This window comes from Penicillium cosmopolitanum, assembly GCF_028827165.1.
Source record: "Penicillium cosmopolitanum strain IBT 29677 chromosome Unknown utg000011l:1.0-3548175.0:1.0-3550911.0, whole genome shotgun sequence".
NCBI classification, from domain to species: domain Eukaryota; kingdom Fungi; phylum Ascomycota; class Eurotiomycetes; order Eurotiales; family Aspergillaceae; genus Penicillium; species Penicillium cosmopolitanum.
In genome coordinates this window covers 1,204,983-1,222,639 of record NW_026622681.1, presented here as the reverse complement: position 1 = coordinate 1,222,639, position 17,657 = coordinate 1,204,983, and the positions used below count along the sequence as shown (strand labels likewise).

Here is a 17,657-nt window from a genome sequence, read left to right as displayed (position 1 = left end):
AATGACTTCATCATTCACTCTGCTCCATCAAGGCGGGTAAATTTCCTAACCCGGCAGTCCACTCAAGTTCGGGAACATTCTCGGCACCTTCGTATATACCTACCGTCATGGCGAAATCGGGTTCTTTTTGACTTGTTGATATCTGAACCGTCATCGCTGTTTCAATAAGAGGCCTCGATTGTGCATCACATTTCGTGTAGGGTCAACTGGCCACAGATGAACTTCCATCTATCTACTTCCATGTATTGAGCGAAGTATCTTTTTTGGCTGTTTTAAATGACCCGATATCGAGTTCGAGGCCTCGATATTAGTTATGGCCAGCGAATGGGTAGGTGAGAAAGTAGTAGTCATCAATTGCCAGTTGGTCTACTGAATAGATCTAGGGAATATCCAAACTCTGGAGTCGAACCTGGAGTGGCAATGAGAGGTGACTGGTAGTGTGATCATCCGAAACCGAAGAATCAACTCGCCTCCTTCAATATCTGACTACGAGTATGAGATACGTTTTACCACCAACTTGAATCTTGTACAGATATAAATAAAGCGCTAGTCTTATTTTGGTACCCTAACCGCCTTTCGCCGGGAAGATTTCCTAAAATAGTAGACTGCCGCCCTGTCAGTGATCTACACCCCGCGATGGCGACGTACGTATAAAAGGACAAGATTTAGCTCCCTAAATATCTCTTTGTTCAGTGATCCATCCAATACTCAATCATGGCGATGTCTCGACACCTTTCAAAAACTGTTGCCCGCGCCGCATCGACATCTAGTGCGGCCCAAACAACTAAAGCCGCCGGCGATATTTCATCGGTTTTCCCCAGTTTAAGACCAGACTACCAACCGGAGCCTCTCCCCCCGCGTTTTCGTGATCTGAAGACAAGATTGTTCGAGAAAAATGAAAAGGCTTTGACCGAGAGCTGGAAGCGGCTCTTGCCTAGCCTTGAAGAAGAGGTCGACAAGATCAAGACCAAAGGCAGCGACGTATGTCCCATCATTCCAGATAGCTGTCAACAATCCCACAATCGATGGCATTTGCTGAAATAGTATAACAGATTATTCCATCGGTAGAATATGCCGATGTTGTGGCAGGCAAAATACCCGAAGCTACGATGAAAGAAATCCGTCACCGTGGCACTGTGGTTATTCGTAATGTCGTGCCCCGGAAAGAGGCGCGTGACTACAAGAACCGCATCCAAGAGTACGTCGCAGCCAACAAGGACCGCGTGAAGGCTTTCCCGGCTGAGTCTCCAGCCGTCTACGAATTGTACTGGACTCCATCGCAGGCGGAGGCTCGCGCGCATCCCAACATGCTGGATTCTCAGCGTTTCCTGCAGCGCCTGTGGCATTCATCGGACCCAAAAACAAAGGTCTCGACATCCAATCCACTCACTTACGGAGATCGCCTGCGAATTCGCGATCCTGGTGATGCCAAGTTCACACTCGGTCCCCATATCGACGGTGGCTCGCTGGAGCGCTGGGAAGATCCAGAATACTCAAGTGTATACAAACAGATTCTTGAGGGCAACTGGGAAGCCTATGATCCATGGGATGTGAAGCACCGCTTGGGTGCCAAGATGGACCTGTACAACGGTGCGGGTGCCTGCTCGATGTTGCGTTTCTTCCAGGGCTGGCTATCCATGTCCGAGACGGCCCCCGGCGAAGGTTCACTACATGTTTGCCCAATGATCCGACACAGCACCGCATACACTATCCTACGACCATTCTTCGATGTGCAAACCCAACAACCCAACCTAGACAACACTTTCCCCGGCTCTGTTCCGGGCGCTTGCCAGGAGTACAACCCAGTGACACATCCCCAGCTTGAGCTGGAATCGACCATGGTCCCTGTCCCGAAGGTCGAGCCCGGTGATTTTGTCGCTTGGCACTGTGATATGCTACACTCAGTGGACAAGGAACATCGCGGGGCAGGTGATTCTAGTGTTCTCTACATTCCAGCTACTCCTCTGTGTGACATGAACATTGACTACCTGAAGAAGCAGCGCCAAGCAGCTCTTGACTACTCTCCTCCCTGGGACTTCCCCGGAGCTGGAGGTGCAGGTGAGAGAGGATTTAACGGTGCTCTGCAGTGGTCGTCGTTGAATCCCGAGGGGCAGCGTGCGATGGGACTTGGTAACAAGCCCTGGGAGATCACCAATTCTATGAGCGAGGGTGAAAAGGAAGCTGTGCGCTCTGCCAACCAGGCTTGCTTTGGTCTGTAAAATAAGGATTAAACTGCATGTATTCATATAAAGGTGTTATTAGTTCTTTAAAATGAGAGGGATATTGCATTCATACTGAAACATCGTATTACATCTCAAATAAGCATTTAGATAGTAGTAGTAGTACCGCTGTTCTAATCGATCGCAGGTATAGATGAGGTAGAAGCAACTGGAGTGAGATAGTTAGAGCTGTACATATTGTGAAGCTTAAGTGAGTTTATGTGTTCCAAGGTTGGAGGGCTGCTAAATGGACCACTCTCTTTGCTAAATGGACCATGGGCCCTTCTGAATCCAGATTAGTATGTAATATCTATACAAATTTAGATATACTCAATCTATGTCTACAGTAGCACTGCGAACGATTCTAACTGCCTATTGTCTTCCATTAGTTACTGTCTTCTAATACCAGACTAGTACCTACCTGGCATAGAATAGATTAGCTACTCTATTCAATCTCGGATAGGTACTAGTCCACCATAGGAAGGCGGAGACTAGAGAGGTCAACAAGGGACTAGAAACTTTTACAGCGCTATAGAGGTATTACATTAAGTGTATCCAAAGTTGTATGGACATTACATACTAATCTGGATACAGAAGGGCATATGGTCCATTTAGCAGCCCTCCAAGGTTGATACTAGTACCAGTTTCGGAGTTGAACTCAATATCTATTTCATACTAGTTGATGTATGGTGTCTTCAACGATAGATATTAGTGTTTCCCCTCTTTCCCGCTTGAAGTATTGCTAGCCACTCGCCCCTAAAGAATGGAATGCATGACTCACTCGCACCCGGACAATACGGGAGTAGCGGGGCAGCATAAAACGAGATCGAAAGCCACTTCGAAAACTGTATATCAAAAATTTAGTCCCAACTGATCTTCTACAATCCAAGTTAATTACGACTTGAGGTACCGGACATCCGAGCTCGACAAGCTGACTCGCAAGCTGATGACCTAGCACCCCAAACACTCCATTCGAATTGACGGATAGCCCCAGAGCTATCAACCACAAACTACATCATGTCTCCAGAAGCAAGCTCCGAAGCTAAACGCTTCTACAGCACTTCCTCCCCATGGGAAGCTCGGTTCGGCTACTACCGAGCAGTTCGGCATGGACAGCATATATTTGTATCCGGCTCGACTGCCGCAGATCCCGATTCTCCCCCGGAGGCACCACGAGTCAGGTATCCAGGTGATGCCAGACAGCAAACACGTGTGACATTGGAGGAGATCATTCAAGCTATTCAAGCGGTCGGTGGGAAAGGGGCGGAGAGTGTGGTTCGGTGTCGGATGTTCGTGAGCAGGAAAGAGGATTGTGGGATTGTTGGCGAGGCATTCAGGGAAGTTCTGGGGAAGCAGAATGGAGGACAGGTTGGAGCGGCTGCGACTATGATTGTAGTAGCTAATAGCTTCGTGGATGATGACATGCTGGTTGAGATTGAAGTGGATGCCATTGCGGAAGAATGATGCTGGGTTTATGATCAGTAGAAAAGCGAAGAAGAATCAATCAAGTTGTTTTGGTCATCATTGGAGCGCATTCCAGTTAGGTTTTGCACAGATTATTGAATTCAAGGATGTCGAGATGTTGAGTTGAGAGGAGATGAGGTTGGTGCGAGTGCTGGTGGAGTAAAAGAATGCGTTCCGCCTAGCTGCCGTCCGGGGCATCTCCTCCGCCGAGAGCTGTCGACAACACCCACCACCTCCACCTCTCCTCTCGCCCCCTTCCCGGATTGTCGCTCGTTCAACAACATGCGACTTCAAGCGGCGCTCTTGGCTGCTGCGTGCGTATCGCCCGTGGCAGCCATATTTTCCGACGAGGTTAATCACATCGACTTCCACCACGCCCTCCTCGGTGCCCCATCCCCCGATTCGACCTTCTTCCTCAAGCCCTCCTCCGCCTCTAACGCATCACTCCTCTACACTTTGTCCGACAAGTCGATCCTGGGCGCAGTCAATCCCCGTGATGGCGCACTGGTCTGGCGACACAACATCTCGCGATCGGCTTCTCCGGCTGGCGGGGCCGGTCTCTTGCGTGGCCTGGATGGAAACAACGCGGTTGTTGGTGCAGCAGGAGACTACATCTCGTCGTGGGGTGCTCAAGATGGGAAATTGATTTGGGACCAGCAATTTGACGGCAATACCGTTGCTGACATTGAGCTTCTCGAACTGGAGGATGCCACAGCGACATCTGACACTAGAGACACGCTTGCGCTGATTTCTGGCAAAAGCTTTGGCTCCGTCAGACGATTCGATGGCGATTCGGGAGCTGTGAAGTGGGAATATATCGATGAAAGGTTTGTTTCAGATGTCCCCGTACTCTGGCACTGCTAACATTATCCTCCAGCGGAGATATTCCATTCCAGGTCTCGTCTTCTCCCTCTGAGGTCTTCTACATTTCGCTCCAATCGGGTATTCTGAAGAGCTCAAAGATCAAGGTTACTGCACTCGACCCCATCACTGGCCGCCAAACTGGCCAACAGGTCTTGAACACTGAAGGTGATATCACGGGGCCCGAATCTGTCCTTTTCGTTGGAGCCAACACTGCGTCCCCATTGATTATCTGGACCGATAAGGCGCACAAGTCCCTCAAAATCAATGTTATTGGGTCAAAGCAAATCAGCTCTCTCGCCATTGATAACACTTCCGGTGAGGAGATACGCCAAGTTACGGTCCATGCCCCTCACAAGCTGAACTCCCTTCCGCACTTCTTGGTTCACTATAAGACTGGATCCGGGGCATGGGCGGAGGTCTACCACGTAGATCTGAAGTCGGCAGCTGTAAACAAGGCTTATCAGCTGCCTTACCTACAGGGCCAGTCTGTGATCGCCACGAGCAGTATCGATGCCAACGTTTACTTCACCCGCGTCGCTGACTCGGAAGTTGTTGTGGTCTCTTCCGCCTCGCATGGTATCATCGGGCGTTGGAATGTGGATGCCTCATCTCCCGATTATGCTCAGGCTGCAGTAGCCGAAGTCGTCGCAAAGGGCAAATCTGTGGCCGTTCGAGCTGTCGTTCTGCGGGATTCTGGAGATTGGCAATTGATTCGAAATGGCCAGATCGAGTGGACTCGCCCCGAGGCCTTGATCGAAGCTGTTGCTGCCATCTGGGTTGAGGCTGAAGAGAAGGAAGACCTCGCTCATGAGCTGGAGGTTGAGGGACATGATAGCATTCATGGCGCATACATTCACCGTGTCAAGCGTCATGTGCGTGACCTCCAGCACCTGCCCGATTGGCTCAAGGAGCTGCCGCAGCGTATCGTCAGTAGTGTGTTGTCTGATGAAGTCACCAACTTGGATAGCTTTGGAGTCGCCAAGCCTGTCGTCGTGGCCACCCGCAACGGCCGAGTTTATTCTCTTGATACTGGCCGACAAGGCTCGGTGATGTGGAGTGTCCAGGCGTCGGAGCAGGCATGGGACGTCAAAGATATCACCGCTCGTCCGGGGCAAGTTATCATTGATCTCAGTGACGGTAGTTATGTGTCAATCAATGCCTCGACAGGCGAAACTTTCACCCAACCCCCACTCGAAGCTACAAATGTTCAGTCCATTGCCAACTTTGTGGTGTCAGATGGATCTTCGCTTGTTCGCCTCGGTGCTGTTGGTATCAGAGAGGACGGCAGCCCTGTTACTCCATTCAACGATATTACAGGGTTTTTGGTTACCACTAGTGCCAATGGTCGGGTCCTTGGCTGGATTGAGAGTGATAACAAGACGCCTGTGTGGGAGTTTGTTCCTCCGTCGGGCCAAAGGGTCGTCAAGGCAACTGCTCGGCCCGCGCATGATCCTGTCGCATCAATTGGTAAGGTTCTTGGAAACCGGTCTGTTCTGTACAAGTATCTCAGTACGAATCTGGTACTTGTGACAGCTGTCAATGAGAAAGATCACGTTGCCGGTTTTTACCTTCTAGATGGCGTCTCTGGAAAGGTCCTTCACTCAGCGACCCAGGCTGGTGTGGATCCTACGCAGCCTATTTCGTCTGTGATGTCTGAGAATTGGTTCGCATACTCGTTTTTCGGAGATGCTATTGGCGAATCTTCCGCCAAGGGTTACCAGCTGGTCATATCTGAGCTCTACGAGTCTTCCATTGCCAACGACCGTGGCCCCCTAGACGCGGCCGGAAACTACTCCAGTCTCCACGGCAGCGGCACCGATAGCCTTCCACTTCCCCATGTTGTCTCTCAATCATTTATGATCGCAGAGCCCATCTCCCACATGATCGTGACCCAAACCCGCCAAGGTATCACCACCCGCCAGCTTGTTTGCACTCTGCCATCTTCCAACTCCATCGTCGGAATCCCCCGTCCTGTTCTGGACCCTCGTCGCCCCGTTGACCGAGACCCAACTTCTGCCGAGGCTGAAGAGGGACTCTTCCGCTACGCACCATTCCTTGACTTCGATGGAAAATGGTACCTCACGCACGCACGTGATGTCGCTGGTATCAAAGATGTGCTTTCTCGTCCCACATTACTGGAGAGCACCAGCCTAGTCCTTGCATACGGTGGCGACATCTTCGGAACTCGCGCTACCCCCAGTCAGGCATTCGATGTTTTGGGCAAGAGCTTCTCCAAGTTGCAGTTGGTCTTGACTGTAGTGGCATTGACTGGGGGTGTCATCTTCTTGGCCCCAGTTGTAAGTATCCTTTTGCTCTCTAGTATCCCCCTGTTGCCTTTGTTCAACGCTAATCGCATGTCTGGTAGGCCCGGAAAAAGCAAGTCAACTTGCTCTGGAAAGCTACTTAGTTCCATAGAAACGTTTGAGATGCATATACCTGTTTGGCTGATTTAAGGATGTAATCTATCGGTTTGGGAGCAAGAATTTATTTAGTGTTCATGGGTTTACCTGATTCTTTGAGATGATCTCGTAGAGGAATCGTTACTAGTGACAGCCACACCTGCACAGGAAGTCCCAATCCATTGGGTTCCAGTAAAACCAGAAAAAGAACCAGTGTTGAATGATAAAATTGAGCAATCTGGTATAACAGGCAAGATACATAAGAAAAGGGATGCAATCGCAAAAACAGCTGGGCATCGAGTCTTGAAAAGTAATTGTCAAGGTTGAAATGCCCAGGTGGAAGTCTGTTGAAGTTCTTTGTTGTCCTCCTTCGTCTTTCTGGCCTCTTGTTCTTGTTCTCGTTCTCGTTTTAGTTGTGTCTTTCTCTTCTTCATCATATCAGCTGGGAGATTCTTTTGCCAAGCTGCCTCGGCCTCTACATCCGATTCACACCAATCTCCAGGTTGTCCTAGGGGGTCATCTATAATGACCTCCGCCTTTTTGACCGTATCACCAGGTCTTAATGTGCATACCCTTCCAATTTGTACAAAGGTCGGTGAAATAAGTGCGATTATGGGGCGTTTTTCGAGACTTGAGGGATTGTCGATTAGCTTATGCGAATGTGAACTCTCAACGTCCCGAGAGCGACGATAGAATTGAGGTAAATGGCCTGTTCTTGGAGGGTTGGGCCATCTTCTAGTGTTCGCCATGTCAGAGACGCTGATGTCGTTGACTTCCCCATTGATAGATGAGCCATGTCCACGTAGCGTGTACAAAACGACTCTTTGCCGATATCTAAAAAACTTCCAAGTAAATTTTGAAAGTGTTTGTCAGCCCATCTTGCTTCAGCGAACTGTTTGGCTTTTGCGGTTCGAATAGGCAGGATCTCTTTCACGGGAGTAGGATCATGTAAGTGGAAGAGTCCACCCCATGTCGTATTTAACAGAGTTGTTGTCACAGCTCTCCAGTGATCAGCAAGGTGGATATTGGCTGAAGAAAAAAAAAGGTTCCATTAATCCGACCTGCAGCAGGTAAAAAGGTATTCTGAGTGCGAGAGACTGACCTTGGTGTCATGTATTTCAGGGAGCGAGGAAAAGGCTCGTACACCAGTCTCGTCACTATCATCCCCAACTGCCCCTTTCATATACCAAAATGGGCTGTCTCCGAAGAACAGTTCGAGGCATTCTTTGGTTATGAGCATTTGAGCAAACCATAACAGGGCGTTCTCCCGAAAGTTAGGAGGCATTCGTGATACGATCTCATCGAAGTCCCCCTGAACAACCCATCCCTTCAGTCTGGCGATGGTTACCTTTTTTGTCTCACTTGGAACATCCTTCCACTTCCCAATGCCCTTGTTACTATAGTTGAGTGCCCTGTGGTGGCACCAGTATATCCAACTTTTTAGTGAGTCAGACCATGTCCCCAAATGGCCGAAGGCGGGAGAGTCTTTTTCATATACCAGGCGTCTCTTAGCGTGTTGGCATTATTATACAAGAGATCCCCCACTTGTCTATCCAAGAGTATGATAAGCTCCTTTTGCTCTTCGACTTTTTTCTCCAGCCTGTTGATATACTCCTTCGGATCCATCATTATCTTGTCATCCAGCTCCGTAATAGTTTCATTGTCGCCGTCATCCGGGTTGTAATCTCTTTTTCTTTTTTTGGGTATTCCCCAACCGTCGCCTAAATCGGTTTCGGGGGAGGATACATCTAATGGTGGTGGTGTTTTCTCGCGTAGGCCCAACTGGTCCGCCTCTAAGCCCTATTCTAAGCGTTAGCTTGTGGTTTTTATTTCTGAGCTTGGAAAAGACGTTCTCACCCCGTATGAGGTGTGGGACTGCTTTCTAGTCATTGATTTTGCCTTTGGAGGTGCTTTCGCTTTGCGACGTGCCATGGCTCACGGAATTTCGGGCAGTATGTAGGTAAGTTGCCAAAAGGAAATCGATGCATTGAGAATTGAATCGAGGGCAGAAATCTGGCAACATACCAACTAGATATCCGAAATCCTTTCAAAGGAAAGTAGTAAAAGAATGATTCCCCTTTTCCATGAGAACTTCTCGGTCTTTCGAAACCACCCTCTCAGCGGTAGTCTTGAAAGGATTACACTCTTTGTCTCAAATTCCGCCTTGGCAACAGCGATCCCGTATCGTGACTCCCATTTCTTTGTTCTACTGCTCTGCCTGTTTCATAGCCTTCCCGTATGTCTAGCCACGGAAATAATAACGGGAGTAATTGCGACTCGGTCATTCGGGGCTACGGGTTTCTTCCAGGCCCGGTATACCTAAGACAAACTCTGAGCTCATTTCAGAGGTTCCCAGGTGACTTCTGAATAGTGGCCCGCATGATCAATTGGGATTGGTCAAATGTACTAGTGTTCCCGCGGCCTGTAGGTGGCTGTAGCATTCCCGATAACCAACACCATTCATGAATTTGTTGGAAATTACAAGCCCAAGAAAGCATTTAGCCCATCACAGATATGACAGATGTAGCAGAAACTTCTCACTTTTGTAAATGTCCCGAACTCAACGGCGAGCAATATTAATTTGGTGGGGATTTCTATTATGGTCAGGAGGGAAGATTTCGTCTTCCAAAGGAATCAAACTAGTCCCTGGCAGACTTGGAATGAACGCCATATGGCCACTCAGAAAGAATTTGTCTCAAAATGCGTGCCAAGAACGGCGAATCGCAGGCTCGCCCATTTGAATGTCTCTGTACTTTGTAGCGGGCTAATGACTAGAAAATGACTTATAAGTGACCTTACGGGGAGGTATCTCACGTTCTTCATATTCATACATCAAGAGAAGATCAACTATCTGCAATAAACAATTGCTTGCACCATGGGGTCTGCCCAACTTCAAGTTGCTACTACGGACAAAGTCATCATCGGGCTTGACTATGGAACCACAGGCACAAGTAGGTTTTGAAAGACTCGGGGTGATTCAATACACTGGGGCCTTGACTAAGTCATGCAAATTCAGCAATATGCATCATTATAGTACCGGGTAGCAAAAACACACGCATGCGAGAACTTAGTGGACATCAAATTCCACCTCGGCCGCCGAACAATGAAGCTTATAGAAAGATCCCATCCAGGATTGCCTTTCTTGCCGACAACCCAAGTTTCTCCATGAAGTCAACATGCTGGGCCTTTGACGTAGACCCCAACATGAATTCCTACTTCTGGACAAAGCTTTTGCTGCATGATAATTCAAGCTTGGATGAGTTTGATGATGAGGTACTGATGAACACAACTTTGCAAGGCGATCTTCACCCGGCTTTGTTTCCTGTCAATTGCCAATATGCCGAGCAAGTTATCACGGAGTACCTACGACATGTGTTGGAATTTACATGGGAAGAGCTCAAACAGAATCTAGATATCAAACTAGATTCTGCTTCCGTTCACCTTCAATTCACTTTCCCTGCATCCTGGTCCCAAAAAGCGCGGGCATTGATCAGACGGGCGGTGACTAATGCTTGGGGATTTAAGAGAGATCAAGATACGCTGGGTACAGACTTGTCAGAGTCAGAGGCTGCTTCAAAGTCTGTTTTTGATTATCGCCAAATACAGAGCGACTCGGAATTCAAGGCCAACAGAGGTGATGGGATTCTGATTTGTGACTGTGGCGGTGGGACCGTGGTACGTCTTCTTTACGTATACTGATTTCTCGCTACGATGGAGGAAGATTCTACCGAGAACAATTTAGACGCCTGGCTAATTATTACCAACAAGGATATTACAACATATCTAGTCACGGGCTCTATGCCAATCAAATTTTCAAGGATCTCCTCCAGTGAAGGTAGATGAGTTTCAAGTTATTATTTTCACTGAGTTATGATGATGTACGGTCTCTATTTGATCCAGGAATCTTCAATATAATACGTCTGGTCAACTGACAGATCAAGGCTACGAACTGGAAGTATGGCTATTCAGTGATCAAGGTAGGTGTATCTACTGTATTGAATTTGTACCTAAAGACTGACTGTTGCAATCTAGAAAATTATCCTGGTCGGGGGTCTCAGGATCTTCACCTTACGTTCAGAAGGTATTTCGTCAGGGATTTGAACAATCGGAGAAGCTATCTGTGATAGTACCTACAACGATAAACCCGTGAGTATGCCATGACTGCTAGTTCTTCTTTGTTTCGGCTTGGGAGGGTTGAATCCTCATTCAAATGGCAACAATATTGATTGGATCATACTCAAGGTAAGACAGGTTTATTTCAAAAGGCTTAAACTGCACTTGACGAAGACCCCTAATGCAGGTTATTTTAGGGCCAACCCTATGCGGATGGACATTTCTACCATCGGGACTTTTCTAAGATGCACCAGCATGGTGGGACTAAGATGCTTTTTGTTCCTGTTTGTTCTTGTGCGCAGGAGGATCTGTCGGCTATGATTGGGTTTGATGGTATGCTCGGCTTGTGTTAAATCTGGCAAGTAGCGATCATATTACTAACTGCGAGTAAATAGATGTGAAACTTGATTTCATCCCTGTCAACTTCTTGTCCCTCGATCTAACAAAGTTCAGGTACGGGGAGTTCGGGGGCCACATCTTCCACGAATTGCAATTTGAGATCAAATGTAATTTGAAAGCTGAAGACGGAAAATTACACTTCACTGTGTGGGCCTTAGGGGAAGTGATCAGCGAAGAGAGCTTTCGTATGCATTTTTAGAAGGTTTTCGTCAATCGTCGTCCACTCCCTCTGTCTTTGTGCCTGAAGGATACCCATGGACTATCCTCGCCAAATAGCATAATAGCATAATAGCATAAGTATAGATCATCACCACTTGGTGCCTATCGAGATCTAGACTTTCAAGTTGTCCAAGAGCGGTAACTAGCACGTGGGTGGCGGGGCTGTGCCAATCACAACTGTGGATACGAGGGTCACGGTGAAGAGTACTATAACCTTATAAGAGCTTACCACTTCCTCGTTCCGGGGCTGAATCTTTGTTATCTATTCATAATTCTGGCATCATGGGAAAGCTTGTGAAATTACTCGGCACAGGTATTGGCTTCACATCGGAGGCTATCCAGGCTGCTCGCTCACGATCGCGAGAGCCATCTTCTGCTCAACCTTCTACCTCAGCTACACCACATGATCCTCAAGATGCTCCACCTGCTTATGGCGATTCGATTCTTCCAACTGACTATGGAGAGTCCTCTCGTAGCACATATGCCCAACATGATCTGACTGGTCCTGACGAGAAGCATCGCTCGAAAGCGGCCGAGGCAGGGTATGACTCGGAGAGTGACAGCTCAGATTCAGATCACCACGATGCCTTTGAACAAGATGAAGCTGAGTGGGAGCTCGATGAAATGGCGGAGCGGGTCAGACCCCCAACAAATGAAGATTCTGAGGCTCTGCCAAAGGGTGTATCGGATGCCGAGCGGATGATGAGAGAGGAGCAAATGATACGTGAGCTCGTGCAGATGGCCGGTCCTTCTCAACCAGCCCAAAGGCTTCCCTGCCCCGTTATTATCCCACAACGTCGACCCAGAAAAAAGAAATATGGCTTCGTTCGGGCCTATGCCCCGGTTCTCGCTGACTGTGGTGTCGGTCAGGAGCTTTTCTTGCAGTTTCTCGTGGATTGGGAGAAAGCAAGCAAGGTAAATAACAAATAATCCCTTGAGACACACTCACATGTAGCTCAAAGTCATTTGCGGAGAGTTTACTGACGAATTATTCAGTCCGATAAATGGATCGATGTTGTATTTTTGGCCGGAAATGTCATCGGGTTTGTTCCTGAATTAGCAGCGCAGATTATCGGACCCATCGTGGCCGCAGCAGCTGGAACAGCCAGAGAAATTCAGTCCCGATCACGTCGGAACACATTCCTTGACAAATTCAACGAAGATATTCTCATGCCTCGCGGGCTATTCGGCATGGTTATGTCATTCAAAAAATCAATTCCAGGCGAACAAAAAGGCGCATTGCAAAAGCTTTCGAGCACTATAGGCCGAACAATATTTACGAGCAAAAAGCTTAGTATCGACGAAGTGGCCGCAAAATACAGCAACCCAGATCCAAATCTGTCCAAGACGAAACAGAAAATGAACAATATCCGACTCGCCAGCGGTCGGATCGACGGAGAGGTTGAACTCCCTGAAGCTGCTGAACTCATCTATCCCGATATAGATCGGTTTGCAGAACAGGCGGCCAAGGCTCCGAATGATGGGAAGGAGGCTAGTATGGGTGATAAATTCAAGAATGCAAGCTCGTGGGTTCAAGACTACTTTGATCGCAGGGGGCAGGCGTTTCATGTATGAATTTGTGTTGTCCCTCCTGATGGCACGTTTTGCTAATTACAAAAATCTATAGGACGCTGAGAATGACCACCCTTCTCGAGCTTCGCAATCGACAGAGCAACCACAATTTCGATCACGATACAATGACCCTAACCACCCCGCCAACAGTGGCTCTCTGGTTGCACTCTTGACTGGTGGGGCCATTAACCCCGTGCCCAGAAGGGAAGCTCGACGAAGGGCAAAACGCGAAAGACGAAATGATAGGCGCGTTGCCCGCGGCCGCCCAGCGAGAGATCAGCGCCAGAAAAAGAATCGTGGCAAGGGCACTGTCAAAAGACTCTTACAGGGGGACATCCTCTACTTTTTTATTGTCAATATCCCAAGCCAGGAAGAGGTTCAACAGTCGGTTGATCAGTTGGAACGCTTGATGTCCGAGCAAGGAGCACCTTCGTCGTCTCATTCAAGTTGACCGTAATATCAGGATGTAAACAATGTTTATTTTCGGGTTCTTATAGCAAGAACTTATGAAATATTTACTGAGTGAAGTCATACGTTAGAGCCGGAAGATTCTTTTATCTAAAACATTGGAAGTCAATAATCAGGATAATCAAAATAGCCAAAGCCTAGTATCGGTGATTGAACTGTGCCCGGAACTACTGTTTTTAATCAGTAGGCAATCACAGAAGTGCTTTTGGTGGAGATGGGGTGAGCAGGATATTAGGTGTTCTTGTCGCTTTAATAATAATCTGTGTAGAATTCCGATTCTTTTACTCGATCTCTTCTACTATTTAGAGTACTAGTAGGTAGTACAAGGCCAGGCAGAAAAGGATGGATGGACATGATGAACCTCACCAAAGATCTACGAAACAATTTTCTGAATAGTCCGCCATCTCATGATTGCCAAAAAAAAAGGTGGTCACTAGCTGAGGGTAATGCATCGTTGAGAAGTATAGCAAAGACCAGTCCTCGATGCCTAAAATTTGCCGGCAATCTCGTTCTCTCTCTCTCTCTCTCTCTCTCATGTTATTCCCCACCCATCTTATTTTTTTAAGCCAGATTCTACCCCAGATGTTTTGCAAATACTAAACAATGTTATCCGACAGAGTCACATTTATCACCAAAGCACTCATCGTGGTTGGTCCCTACCTGGGACGTGCTGCCATCCGGCGAGTTGCCGCCTATGGTCACAGTTGGACATGGAGAAACACACCAGACGCAAAGAATATTGTGGTACTAGGGGGATCTTTTGCAGGCACCGAGCTTGTGCGAGGCTTGACCGAGACATTGCCAACCGGCAATAAGGTGGTGTGGATTGAGAAGCACTCACACTTCAACTATATCTTCAATTTCCCACGATACTCAGTCTTAAAGAGACACGAGCAGAGGGCTTTTATTCCGTATGATTTCATCGCAACGGGGGCCCCTTTAGGCATCCTCACGAGCATCCAAGACGAGGCTATCGCCATAACAGATGCTCATGTCTTACTGGCATCTGGTGAGAGGATCGACTACGCATGTCTCGCCATTGCGACGGGGTCAACACAGCCGTTGCCTGCAAATGTATCATGCAATAAACGGAGTGAAGCATGTCGAGAGCTCCAGGGTGCGCAGCAGACTATCGAGGCGAGTCCGAATATTGCCGTTGTTGGCGGTGGTGCAGTGGGTGTCCAGCTTGCAAGCGATATCAAAGACTTCTTTCCGACCAAAGACGTTACACTGATTCATTCTCGAGATCGGCTTATGAACCGCTTTGGCAGCCGACTTCAGGACTACGTCTTGACTGCATTGCGTGATGAGCTCAAAATACGCGTCTTGCTGAATGAGAGACCGAAACTTCCCGTGGGAGGAAATTTCGCTCAATCAACTTCTCTGACATTCTCGGATGGCCACGAGGAATTTGACCTGGTTGTAAGTCTTCCATTTCATATTCTTCAGCCGGTGCCGTTTTCATTATATCATCGCTAACCATGGGTATTTCCAGATCGGCTGTATCGGCCAGCGACCCAACTCATCTCTACTCAAAATTTGTTATCCTGACGCCATCTCGAAAGAAAATTCCCGTATCCTAGTTCGACCTACACTCCAAGTTTTCAGTGCCACCAATCCTACAAAAAACCTGCCTATCTTCGCATTTGGGGATGTGGCCGATCATTCCGGTCCGCGAATGGGGCGTGCGGGTTGGACACAAGCAGGTGTAGTGTTGGAAAATATTTTGTCCACGATTCAAGGCCAGGCTGCATCGCGTCGATATGTACCTGACATCTTTATTGAAGGTGCCATTAAGTTAACATTAGGGAAGACACATCTAGTTTTCTACGCCGTGGAGAATGGTGAGCATGGGTCTGATTTTCTGATCCCTTCCAGAGATGGAAAGCTGGATCTCGAGGCTGAGAATGCATGGAAAGAATACGGTGTCGACTTCAAGCAATTGTGGAAATGACCTCGAGGAATATGTATAGTGGATACCAAGGGTTCGTTACAGAGGCTCGAACGATGAGAGTAAAAGTACCTAGATCTAGCGTGCCCAGGTGTTTTGGCCTGTTCAGTGAGGTACCGACATCTATTCACTTGAATACATACCCAGCCAGCAAGGGCAAGTTACTATTTGTAAGTTCAACTTGAAGTTTTCAGACTCTACTAGTAAGCTAATTCGACATATACCAGTTGTATGGAGCCACATCTGGGCATTAACGTGAAAGCAACTTTGAAATATCTCAGGGTTACGTCGGTTTGGCTCCACTCGCTTGATATTCAAGATCATTCATTCATTGGCATTTAACATAAAGTATCTAGCATGGTATCACATATTTATAGGCCAGATTAAAAAAGAAAGAAAGAAAGAAGAAAATAAACACAGATGCCGCTCCAATCGCATTTGAACGAAGTCATGTACAAGGAAAGCGAGAGGAAGAAGGTGAATATAAACATTCATCACACCCAACTAGTATAGTGGCATCGGCGATTGATTGACGTAGTCAACATTATTCGGCACAGACTCAATCCGATCACAGCAGGTACCAAAAATACGGTCCCAGAGACGAGTTTGCTTGCCGTAGTTGTAGCTCTGCTTCCAGCCCTTGCGGTGGTGTAAATCGTGGTCCTCGATAACGAGCTCAGCATCGAACCACCGAAGTACGAAGCTGAAGGTCGAAGGAGGAGTAGCGTGGACACGTAGACCACTGTGGCCAGCGAGTTCGGCGAACACGACGTACTGGTGGCAGATCCACCACTCGTAGAAACCCATCGGCATCCCCATGAATCGCATAGTGAAGAAGGTCATCAGCGGGATACCGGCGATATCGAAGAACTCCTGCTCCAGGTCGGCATACAGAGTCAGAAGGGGGTTCGGGTGCTTGGTCAGGTGGTGGGTGCGGTGGTACTGCCAGAGGCTGCCGACGTCGTGCATCAGACGGTGGTACCAATAGAACCAGAAATCGAGAATGATGCCGTAGAGACCGGCCTCGATGGGCAACCAGAAGAAGTTCATCGTTGACGGAGGCAGAGCGACGCTGTAGGCAAGCATGACTGTGAACATAGGCCGGAAAGTCGAAGTGGACATCAATGAGCGGACGACCTTGGCGACGCCAATATCGGGGACGCCGTCACGGGCGTGCTTGTCACCGTCGAGGAAGCCGTGTATATGGCCCAGTCGACGGAGGACGTGGAGTTCGTGGATGGCGATACCCTTGAACGCGAAACTATAAAGAATGAAAGCGCCTAGCATGCCGAAATTTTGACCGGTGTACTGGACGTAGGCGTGGTGGATGAGGAGCGGAATAGCAGCATGCGTGAGAACCCAGCGGTGCATAGACCAATCTGGGACGTAGGGCACGGCGTCCTCTTTCAGATGGACTGGTACGTTTGAATCGAGGTGCTCTGGGTGAATACCGAGCAATTCGTAGAACCAGTGGAAGAGAGTCCATTCCGAGCGGGCCTGATGCCGCCAGGTGGACTTCATCGAGTCCTTGGGATTGCGCTGAACACTCATGGCGAGCAGAGAGCGACGTAGATTGTCGAATGAAGAGCTGGAGATGTAAATTTTCGACTTGCCTTCAAAGCCCCCGAGTCCGGGGGTGGCGTGGGGGTTTTAAAGGGGACGTTTGGCTTTTGTCGATCCACCTTTCGCCCCAGTTGTTCGGCGCGGTGCGGTGCATGTGAATAGTATCCACACTCCACAAAAATGAGCCTCGGGGTCTCCTCTGCAGCATGCGAACATGGCTGAACATGACGTCGATCCCTTATCCTGGTCCCAACAATCCCAAACGCTATTAGCGCCCGCGACCTAGTGATGGACCCCCCATCTACTTTGTTCCCCCTCGTCGATCGGGCGACCCCGGGCGAGTCTAACGGCTGTGGACGGCAGGATGGTGGGCATGATGGCACGATGAATAAACCCCACAGTCCATGATCGCCCTCACTGGCTCGG

General features: G+C 48.5%; 8 protein-coding genes across 8 annotated transcripts; 6 read left to right on the top strand and 2 right to left on the bottom strand.

The window, feature by feature from the left end:
* Window positions 1-714: 714 nt before the first annotated feature.
* Window positions 715-2,219, top strand: N7509_011944 (DUF1479 domain-containing protein; the record flags this gene model as incomplete). Its single annotated transcript, XM_056636581.1, has 2 exons — window positions 715-981; window positions 1,053-2,219. The coding sequence occupies 2 exons, from the start codon at window positions 715-717 to the stop codon at window positions 2,217-2,219; spliced, it is 1,434 nt and encodes a 477-aa protein (XP_056482611.1).
* A 1,017-nt stretch (window positions 2,220-3,236) lies between these two features.
* N7509_011943 (YjgH family protein) lies at window positions 3,237-3,683 on the top strand (the record flags this gene model as incomplete). The annotated part of the gene is made up of 1 exon (XM_056636580.1): window positions 3,237-3,683. The coding sequence occupies one exon, from the start codon at window positions 3,237-3,239 to the stop codon at window positions 3,681-3,683; it is 447 nt and encodes a 148-aa protein (XP_056482610.1).
* Window positions 3,684-3,965: 282 nt separating this feature from the next.
* N7509_011942 (uncharacterized protein) lies at window positions 3,966-6,954 on the top strand (the record flags this gene model as incomplete). The annotated part of the gene is made up of 3 exons (XM_056636579.1): window positions 3,966-4,510; window positions 4,561-6,844; window positions 6,913-6,954. 3 exons carry the CDS (start codon window positions 3,966-3,968, stop codon window positions 6,952-6,954), a joined length of 2,871 nt encoding a protein of 956 aa, XP_056482609.1.
* Window positions 6,955-7,997: 1,043 nt separating this feature from the next.
* On the bottom strand, window positions 7,998-8,878 carry N7509_011941 (uncharacterized protein; the record flags this gene model as incomplete). Its single annotated transcript, XM_056636578.1, has 3 exons — window positions 7,998-8,382; window positions 8,445-8,746; window positions 8,804-8,878. The coding sequence occupies 3 exons, from the start codon at window positions 8,876-8,878 to the stop codon at window positions 7,998-8,000; spliced, it is 762 nt and encodes a 253-aa protein (XP_056482608.1).
* Window positions 8,879-10,150: 1,272 nt separating this feature from the next.
* On the top strand, window positions 10,151-10,645 carry N7509_011940 (Hsp70 family protein; the record flags this gene model as incomplete). The annotated part of the gene is made up of 1 exon (XM_056636577.1): window positions 10,151-10,645. One exon carries the CDS (start codon window positions 10,151-10,153, stop codon window positions 10,643-10,645), a length of 495 nt encoding a protein of 164 aa, XP_056482607.1.
* A 1,314-nt stretch (window positions 10,646-11,959) lies between these two features.
* On the top strand, window positions 11,960-13,700 carry N7509_011939 (uncharacterized protein; the record flags this gene model as incomplete). Its single annotated transcript, XM_056636576.1, has 3 exons — window positions 11,960-12,592; window positions 12,674-13,246; window positions 13,305-13,700. The coding sequence occupies 3 exons, from the start codon at window positions 11,960-11,962 to the stop codon at window positions 13,698-13,700; spliced, it is 1,602 nt and encodes a 533-aa protein (XP_056482606.1).
* Window positions 13,701-14,320: 620 nt separating this feature from the next.
* Window positions 14,321-15,671, top strand: N7509_011938 (uncharacterized protein; the record flags this gene model as incomplete). Its single annotated transcript, XM_056636575.1, has 2 exons — window positions 14,321-15,139; window positions 15,213-15,671. The coding sequence occupies 2 exons, from the start codon at window positions 14,321-14,323 to the stop codon at window positions 15,669-15,671; spliced, it is 1,278 nt and encodes a 425-aa protein (XP_056482605.1).
* A 501-nt stretch (window positions 15,672-16,172) lies between these two features.
* On the bottom strand, window positions 16,173-17,219 carry N7509_011937 (sterol desaturase family protein; the record flags this gene model as incomplete). Its single annotated transcript, XM_056636574.1, has 1 exon — window positions 16,173-17,219. One exon carries the CDS (start codon window positions 17,217-17,219, stop codon window positions 16,173-16,175), a length of 1,047 nt encoding a protein of 348 aa, XP_056482604.1.
* Window positions 17,220-17,657: the final 438 nt, after the last annotated feature.